The sequence below is a fragment of the Miscanthus floridulus genome, chromosome 9, assembly GCF_019320115.1.
Source record: "Miscanthus floridulus cultivar M001 chromosome 9, ASM1932011v1, whole genome shotgun sequence".
Taxonomy (NCBI): domain Eukaryota; kingdom Viridiplantae; phylum Streptophyta; class Magnoliopsida; order Poales; family Poaceae; genus Miscanthus; species Miscanthus floridulus.
The window spans coordinates 115,103,640-115,113,569 of record NC_089588.1 but is presented as its reverse complement, the minus strand read 5'-3'; the positions used below and the strand labels follow the sequence as shown (position 1 = coordinate 115,113,569).

General features: G+C 51.0%; 1 protein-coding gene and 1 pseudogene across 1 annotated transcript; both read left to right on the top strand.

Moving 5' to 3' along the window:
- Positions 1-4,910: 4,910 nt before the first annotated feature.
- On the top strand, positions 4,911-5,408 carry LOC136480649 (uncharacterized mitochondrial protein AtMg00810-like). Its single transcript, XM_066478131.1, has one exon. It carries the CDS (start codon positions 4,911-4,913, stop codon positions 5,406-5,408), a length of 498 nt encoding a protein of 165 aa, XP_066334228.1.
- A 204-nt stretch (positions 5,409-5,612) lies between these two features.
- On the top strand, positions 5,613-8,754 carry LOC136480648 (kinesin-like protein KIN-14O; annotated as a pseudogene).
- Positions 8,755-9,930: the final 1,176 nt, after the last annotated feature.

Genomic DNA, 9,930 nt, shown 5'->3' with positions numbered 1-9,930 from the left:
GCGATTTAAGTACCTGCATGATATGTTCGTTATAAGTGTGAAGCTTTATTTGGTTACAACGACCTACTGCCAATGACCCAATGCTATGGTTCATGCCATCTATGGTTACATCCTATGCTCGAGGGCTATGGTCTAGCCGATAGAGTGCTTAAACACGACGAACCATTCATGAGAGGGAAAACAACATCATGGAGAGAAGAGCAACAAGTTCAGAGACTGCTTTAAATACAATTATGACACATGCTCCGCGTTGTGTACTTTGTTTGCAACGATGACTTACGCCAACAACCCAACGCTATGGGTCAATGCCTTCTATAGGTATATCCTACTGCTCGGGGGCTATGGTCTAGTCAGCAGAGTGCACAGCACGACTGAACGGCTCATAAGTGTTAATTTATGCTTTATTACATGTTTATTTCATTCGGGATAACATATGAATACTCACTGATCTTATTATCATGAATCAGGATGGGCATTGATCGCCGAGTACGCTCTCGATGAGCCATCCCTGTGCCAGTCACTGCTGCATTCGACTGCATCAGCAAACACCCCTCGGGTACGCTCTCGAGCGAGCTATCCTGAAGTGGTTAACGCTGCCCACCGACTACGTCGCCAGTGTCGATCACCGAGTACTGCTCTCTACGAGCCATCTCAGTGCCAATCAAGCTTGTGACCGACCACTGCCATCAGCAAATACCCCACTGGGTACGCTCTCGAGCGAGCTATCCCTAGTGGTTAATGCTGCCCACTGACTACGTCGCCAGCACCGATCGCCGAGTACGCTCTCTATGAGCCATCTCATGCCGGTCAAGCTGTGTCCGACCATGTCATCAGCAAACACCCCTCGGGTACGCTCTCGAGCGAGCTATCCCGAGTGCACTACCGGAGGCGGCTTCTTTGCTAAGTGTCTGAGGCACTTGGCAAAGCCTTTGCCGAGTGTTACACTCGGCAAAGGGTGCTCGGTAAACAATTTATCGGCAAAGGCTTTGGCGAGTGCCAATTCGACACTCGGCAAAGAAAAGTGGGTGTGACGGCGAGCACCACCGTGACGGCGGCTTTGCCGAGTGTCAAGGTCAAGCACTCGGCAAAGGTACCCGCTTTGTCGAGCGCCGTTGACTTAGACACTCGGCAAAGGTGGCCACTTTGCCGAGTGCCGCCGAGAAGACACTCAGCAAACAGGCGACCTTTACCGAGTGTCTGGACCATGGCACTCGGCAAATCTGTGTTGTTTGTCGAGTGCAATGGCCATTGCACTCGGCAAAGCATGTTCCCAGGTAGTTCCCAGGTAGTCACTTTGCCGAGTGTCATGGCCATTGCACTTGGCAAAGTGACTGAAAATAGCATTTTTTATTTGTTTTTTACATCCGATCCAAACAAACAGAAGATATATATAACAAACATTACCAACATCACATATATATCATCAACATCACATATATATCACCAACACCAAATATATATCACAAACAGTCACATATATATCACAAACGTCACATGTCTCACAATATATCATAAATAAGTTCACAAGCAATCCAAGTGCTCCATCATCGTCAACCACAATTGCAAATAGAAGTATCATTAACAACCACAAGTATCATCACGGATTTGGTGAAGGATTCGCTGAAGCATGAGGATCGTTCGATGCCGTCGATTGATTCTGCACAAAGGAGAAGAGATTGCATGTGTGAGACAAGATAAATATATACCATACATGAATAAAACTTTCATACTCCATTAGGTTTGACCGTAAGCATGAACATACAAACTAAAACATTTATACTCATAGGAGTAGAATAGTGAGGAGGTGGAGGTGGAGGTGGAGGTGGAGCGAATAGCGAAGGTGGCGGAGCTACACCCGTAGCGGCGCCAAGACTTTGCATGTACTGAAGAATCTCCGCCATCCTCCGCTACTCGGACTCCCGCTCAGGCCTCCACCCTCTCCATCTTTGCCTACATCTGCTCTCGTATCCTCCTCTCTTGTTCCAGCTAGGCCAACAATATATTCACCCCAATGTTACAATAATGCAAAGGAAAGGTATGAAAAAACCAATGAACGATGAATAAACCAGGAATAACCTCGAGTGCCTCCACCCTGATGGTGTGAAGTGTCCTGCCGAGGTCGTATGGCCTGCTTGCTTGAATCTGGGAGAGAGTGGGAGTAGCGGCCGAATCAGAAGGAAAAGAAGGCCTGAGGCTCACCTGGCTAAGGTGGAGGACGATGAGCCGACTCTCCTAATGGTGACAGTCCTGTGCAGCTGCATGACATCAAGGCAAAGGGAAAAGCAGAGGAGGTGGCGACTGCTAAGCAGGGGACTGCTCGGCAGAGGGCCATCGACCTCGACGAGCTGCACGCCCAAGTCCATCTCGGACAAGTGGGCGGCTGAGGTGGAGCAGAGGTGGTGCCTGGACTTCAGGCGCCAACAACCACATGACTGGCTCCAAGGCGGCTTTCTCCGAGCTCGACAGGTGGCGTGATGGGGTCGGTGCGGTTCAACGATGGCTCAAAGGTGGAGATTCGAGGCCATGGCACCATCATCTTCCGCTGTCGGAACTGGTGAGCACCACAGCGCTGATGGATGTGTACTACATCCCACAATGTGTTCAAGCATCGGGCAGCTGGACTGAGCGCGGGTGGTGCGAGGTACTAATCGAGAGCGGGATCCTGAAGATTCGGGATCGGGAGCGGCGTCTTCTAGCAAAGGTAAAACAGCTCACGTAATCAATTGTACCTGCTCGACTTGAAGGTGGAGCAGCTAGTGTGCCTAGGCGGCATGACACACCGAGGAGCCATGGCTATGGCATGCATGCTTCGGCCATCTCTGCTTTCGACAGTGCTCGATCGGCTAGAGAAGATGGTCCGACGACTGCCCCACATCAAGCACGTAGGCGAGCTATGTGACAGCTGCCTGGCCAAGAAGTAGAGGAGGCTGCCATTCTCGAAGGTAGCCAAGTATCGCGCGGCAGACGCTCTCGAGCTCGTCGACGGTGATCTCTATGGGCCGATCACGTCGCCACAAATGGTGGTCGGCGGTACTTCTTCCTGCTCATGGATGATTGCAGTCGCTACATGTGGCTGCAACTCCTAATGAGCAAGGATGAGGCGGCGGAGGCGATCAAGAGGTTTCAGGCGCGGGCGGAGGTGGAGTCTGGGAAGAAGCTGCACGTGCTGAGGACAGATCGCGGCAGTGAATTCACTTCGGTGGAGTTCACTACGTACTGTGTGGATCAAGGTGTGGTGCGACACCACACCGCGTCGTACTCGCCGCAGCAGAATGGCATAGTGGAGTGGTGGAACCAGACGGTGGTCAGTATGGCTCGATCAATGATGAAGGCCAAGAGCATGCCGGCAAGGTTCTGAGGTGAGGCAGTGACCACGACGGTGTTCATCCTCAACCACGCGCCCACGAAGGCCCTGGAGGGCATGACGCCATTCGAAGCTTGGTATGGACGCAAGCCGAGCATGTCCTTCCTCAGGACATTCGGTTGCATCGACCATGTCAGGAAGACAAAGCCGGTCCTCACCAAGCTAGAGGATAGGAGCACACCAATGGTGCTCCTGGGCTACGAGGAGGGTCCAAGGCATACCGACTCTATGACCCACGTGGAGGCAAGGTTGTTGTCTCGTGCGACGTCGTGTTCGATGAGAAGGTGGCCTGGGACTGGGACAGTCCGGGCACGGGGGGGAGCTAGCGACTTCACCAGCACCTTCATTGTCGAGCACTTGGTCATCCATGGTGGTGGAGATGCTGGAGAGGTGGTGCCGACCACTCCAGCAGCAGAGCCGAGCACTACTGGGGCAGTGCCGAGCACTATGGGAGGGGTGCCGAGCACTCCAGGAGTGGAGCCGAGCGGTCCTGCAGTGGTGCCGACCACTCCAGGATGGGTGCCAGGTGCTCCCATAGCAGAGTCCGAGCAGTCTTGTAGTGGTTCCGACCACTCTTAGACTGGTGCTGAGCACTCCTGCAGTGGTGCCGACCACTCTAGGAGTGGTGACGAGCGGTCCAGAAGTAGTGTCGAGCACTGCAGCCTAGGGTGTCGAGCACTCTAGGGGCTATGCTAAGCACTCTGGTGGAATAGGAGACTCCATCGACGCCGATAGAGTTCGCCTCACCTCGAAGTGACATCACCGAGTTCGTGGATGCCTTCCACGACGGTGAGGAGGTGTGGTTTCATAGGCTGGACGACATCAGTCGGCGGCACAGAGGCCTCAGGCCTAGCGAGTCGACTGCTCGATGATCCAGAGCTGCTCCTCATCAGTGCCGAGGAGCCACCCACGTTCGCGCTGGCTGAGCGCAACACCAACTGGCGATGGGCGATGCTAGAGGAGATGAAGGCGATCGAGGAAAATGAGACTTGCGAGCTCGTCGATCCGCCTCAAGGATGTCGTCCGATTGGCCTGAAGTGGGTGTACAAGGTCAAGAGGGACGAGCGCGGCACCATTGTCAAGCACAAGGCGTGCCTCGACTGCCCGTGGCTTTGCCCAGCGCGAGGGCATCGACTTCGAGGAAGTCTTTGCGCTGGTAGTGTGCATGGAGTTCATTTGACTTCTACTGGCTCTAGCAGTGGCCATGGACTGGCACGTCCATCACCTGGATATAAAATTGGCCTTCCTCAATGGCGAGCTGGTGGAGAAGGTCTATGTCAAACAAGCTCTGGGTTTTGCTGTCAAGGGAGAGGAGCACCAGGTGCTCCAACTACGCAAGGCACTCTACGAGCTGTGGTAGGCCCCACGAGCGTGGAACGCCAAGCTTGACGACACGCTAGGCTCGCTTGGGTTCACGCGGTGTGCAACTGAGCACGCGCTCTACACGTGGCGATGGGGAAGGAGGAGCTCATCGTCGGCGTGTATGTGGATGACTTGATCGTCATCCGGCGCGCGTGCGGAAGACATCGACAGCTTCAAGCGTGAGATGGCTGCTCGTTTTCGAATGAGCGATCTCGGCGCTCTCTCCTACTACCTCGGCATCAAGGTGAAGCAGGGAAAGGAGGCGCTATTGCTCGGTCAGAGCACATACGCCTCGAAGCTGTTGGAGTGGAGCGGCATGGCTGAGTGCAAGCCATGCTTGACTCCGATGGAGGAGCGGCTAAAGCTGACAAAGGCCAGCACCATGGCGAAGGTAGATGCAACACTCTACCGGAGCATCATCGGTGATCTGTGCTACCTAGTTCACATGAGGCCAGACATTGCGTTCGTCGTGGGCTACATCAGCCGCTTCATAGAGGATCACTGGGCTGCAGTGAAGCGGTTGCTGCGCTACGTCACGGTGGATCAGGTGATCGTCTTCCCCAAGACCAGCGGGAGTGGGATGCGGCTCACTGTGTTCAGCGATGTAGACATGGCGGGGGACATCGACGGACAGTGGAGCACCTCTGGCGTGCTCGTCTTCCTTGGGTCGGCTCCAATCTAATGGCTGTCACTGAAGCAGAAGGTGGTAGCATTGTCCACGTGCGAGGCAGAGTACGTGGCGACAGCCACAGCGGCGTGCTAAGCTGTGTGGCTACGCCGGCTGCTGGGCGAGCTGGCCGGCTGGGAAGCTCACCCACCAGCACTGATGGTGGACAACTAGCCCGCCATCTCCCTCGTGAAGAATCTGGTTCTCCACGATCGGAGCATGCACATCGACGTCAAGTTCCACTTCCTCAGGGACTGTGTCGATGGAGGGCAGATCGTCATCGAGTTCGTCGAAACTGGTCGGCAACTCGCGGACGTCTTCACCAAGCCGCTCGGCCGTATTCGGTTCTCGGAGCTGAAGAAGATGATCGGCATGGTGTAGGTTCTCGTGTTAGCAGCAAGATTAGGGCAAGAATTGTAAAATAATCTGTTGTTCTCCCTCTGTACGCGCTGCAGGGGCAGGCGCCGAAAGGGCTCCCCTGCTGCTGCACTATAGCCGTGGCAGGAGTAGGCGCCGAAAGGCTCTCCTGCCGCACTGTAGCCACAGCATGGGCAGGCGCCAAAGTCAGCCATGCTGTCACATCTAATCACTGTAGCGATATGACAGCTGGACATGTCTGTGTATTAGGACAAGATGAGTAGAGTTATATATACTGTTTTCACTGCAACTCAATAAAGAGAGCGAGCTCAGTTTTGCCATCTCCTCTGCTTGAGTTCCGGCCAATGCTGGTGCTTGAGCTGTGTATGTGCGCGTGTTCTGTTCTCCCTCCCTCTTCTACCTCCAGCCGTAGTGAAGGTGCGAGAGCGCCGGTGAGCGGACTGCTCACCCGTGCGAGTGGTCTTGGGCCCAACAGACAAGCTCATTGACCTGAAAGGTACAGTCTTCAATTTTGGATAGCAGTTGTTAGTGCTTGAATTTCCAACAACCTGAGCTTCAGATATTGGGCAACATTCAGGAAGTATTTGGGTCTTCTGCCGGGTACGGCCACTGGTCCAAACGAACAACTTGAACACCAAATCACCAGTTACTGTTCAACAAGAGAGGATTGCAATCAAGTCAGTTGGGATCAAGAAAGAGTTCAGTGTTGATAGGGTTTTTGGTCAGGAGTCCACACAAGGTAATTGTTTGCTTACTCACTTGTAGGTTTGTCTTTTTTGGCATTATGATTCATTTCAGTGTGGTGCATGCAGAGGATGTTTATCAAGAAGTAAAACCAATCCTCAGATCTGCACTTGACGGGCACAATGTCTGCATCCTCGCTTATGGCCAGACTGGGACAGGAAAAACCTACACAATGGTTAATTGGTGCTTGTTCTGAACAGATTTGAGCTAAATTTATGGCATCTGTATTCCACTCAGCTTTCCGCGGTATATGAAGGTATAACTGATTGAAGGAAGGAATTGACGGTAAGCTCGGTATTGTGCCTCGAGCTATCCAAGAACTGTTTTCTCACGCTTCAGAAGACAGTTCATCCACACTCTCTTTCCCCATAAGCATGCTTGAGGTCTACTTGGGGAGTCTCAGGGACTTTCTGGCACCCAGGCAGCCTCTCTTCAGGTCAACAGAATCTAAGACAGCATGATAAGACTATCAGTTCACCTGTAATTCTTTTTAACGGAAAGTTCATCAATAAATCATGAAGAAAGATCACCACTAATCAATATGGAAATTTTTAATGTCCATTTTCTTTGTATACTTCAGTAATCTCAGCATACTAGCAACCAAAAGTGGTGCTGTTGAAGTTGAGGGGCCAACAGGATGTCTCAATACCGGACCTGAAGAAAGCCAACCAGTGGTACTGTAGAGGACGGCGAGCCCGATCAACATCTTGGACAAACGTCAATGACGTCTCGAGCTGGTCACACTGGTGGGTTGACAATCTGTTCCAATTACCAACTTTCAGTTGCTGCTGTTTTGGTAATTTGAACAGTACCCAATTTTATGTGCCTTAGCTCTGTCTATGTGTATCTTGACAAGGATTACCATAAGGAGGCATGGAGCCAATGAAGAAGTCAGCAAGCTCTGGCTCATCGATCTTGGTGGCAGTGAGCGGTTGCTGAAGACTAGTGCATCTGGCTCTACAATGGATGAGGGCAAGGCCATAAACCTCTCCCTATCAGCACTTGGAGATGTCATTGCTGCACTTAGGAGAAAGAGGAGTCATGTTCCTTACAGGTAACAGCTCATTCTTCAGTTAATCTTACCATATAAATTTCTAATGGTTTGAAAAACTCTAACATTTCAATCACAATTGGAGTTACTCATCAGTGCTTTCGTCTATATTTATATCTTTTTCTTTTAACTTGTGCAGAAACAGCAAGCTTACCCAGATTCTCAGTGACTCGCTTGGTAAGGAACATCTTCTAGATCGAATTGAAGAATTTTATTTTACAAAAAACATAACCCCTGGCAACAAAGATAACCTCCCATTGTTATATTGACTATCTAAATAACAGGTGATGGTTCAAAAGTTCTAATGGTGGTGCACATCAGCCCTTCTGAGGTTGATGTTGGTGAGACAGGTCTTTTCCCTGAACTTTGCGAAACGAGCCAGATCAATTGAATCAAATAGAGAAATTCCAGAAGTAGGTATACAAATGGAACGAGCAATTGTTACCACCATGGCAAAAGTCTCATTATATTTAAGACTGATCCTTTCTGATGTAGGATCTGAAAATGTTGAAGCAGAAGAGGCTCATAGAGCTTGACAGGGAAATCTGCACTGCTGAGGAAGAGCTGAAGTATCTCAATGAACAAATAAGCAGAGCAGAGATCTCACTTGAAGAGAAGAAGAAGCTCACTTCATCTGTTTGTCAGGCTCTCAGTGATGAGAAGGGATCACGGAGAAGCACTTCTAGTGGTAGGCCATATTGATGCCACAGAGAGCCCACACACAACAGAGAAGGCATAAGAGCAGGCTATCTCACAGTTCAGCTCTCACTTCATGCGCTCCAGGGTCTGCAGCCGGCAAAGACATAGTGCGGGAAGCCATTTTCTTAGTAAGCCGAGGCTGACAAAGTCAGTAAACAGATATCCAGCTGAGCTGGGTGGGAGCCAGTCATTCAGCTACTCGAGCTGCAAGAATGCAGCCAAGGCTAGGTCAGTGGCATTCTCATCTAGTGTGCCCAAGATGAAGTGCTTGCCAGTCAAGTCTGATCAGATCAACGTAAGTAACAACAGCATCGACTCGACAGCTGCATCAGCACCGCGGCGGAGGGAAAGCTTTGGCTCCAGACCGCCCCTACATCAGCACAGGAGAAGGATGTCTAGCCTAACCTAGCCTTACATAAATACCGATTGGACAGTTCTGATTCTAACTTGTTTTAGTGGTGAAAGGATTCTGAAAGTTGTTTGTGGTTTTTGTGAGTGCTGGTTGGTATGTTTGTTAACTTCATAGTTCTTGACTGCTGTAACTATTGGAGGCCCTAGTCTTTTGTTTTTGGTTTGACATGGAAGGGCAAAATGATGTGAGGAATATGGTAAGTGGAAATGGAATTGTAATTGGACTTACTAATGCTTCTGGTTGCAATGAATTTGGAATTTTTGAAGAAGGAAATCCTAATGTACCATAAATATAGCATTCTGAAATGACTTCTGTGATTCTTCATCTACAGAAAGTACATAACAATAACATTTTGGACACCACAGCTTCAGAGATTCTAGCGGATAAAATTAGAAGTAACAAAGGACAGTTAGTAATCCATTGTACTGTGGGTTGAAAAAACACCTGTCTCATTATTGTAAAATAGGCAATGCAACTACATTCTAGCAATCTAGCTTCATATGCTTTTTTGACATGTTTGTTGCTACAAAGATCTGAAACTAATATTCCCCAGACATACTCTGTCAAATGGAAAAAGCAAATTAACAAATTACTAAAATGATAGCCATTCAGAACAAATTGTTAGAATAGGCGCCTTATGGGTTGGCCATGGGCCTGGCGCCCAAGCCTATCGGCTGGGCTGCCTCTAGGGATTATGGTAGATGATTATTGATTAGGCAAGGATCACCGTTGATTGGGTGTTTCTATAGACCCTTCCTGATCCTTGCCTATATAATGTACTCCATGTACCCATATCAATCTATCACAATTTCCCGAGACCTATTCGCTCTCATGGTATCAGCCGCCTAGGTTTAGGTCTTCCCTTCCGCTGCACACCCCTGCACGCCAGCTTCTGCCGTGCAGCGCCCGCGCGCCGGCCCTGCCGTGACGCGCATCATGTCTCCCACTCCCCCGTCCTCCCCCAGGTCTGGGGACGTCACTGCTGATGAGATCGCGGCCCGCCAGGCCAAGGAGAAGGCGAACAACGCCGCCGTCGCCGCCGCCCAACTTCTCGACAAGGAGCACCAGGCCGCCCTGGCTCGTGCTGCCCAGGCCGAGGAGGAGGCTGCAGCCACCGTCAAAGATCGCGACGCGGTTGCTGCCCACGCCAGCGAAGCCCTAGCGCGCGTAGCCAAGGAGCGAGCGGCCACCGCCGCCGCTGCTACCCCCGGTGCACCTAGCAGCACCTCCTCCAGCACATCTTCAACGTCTCC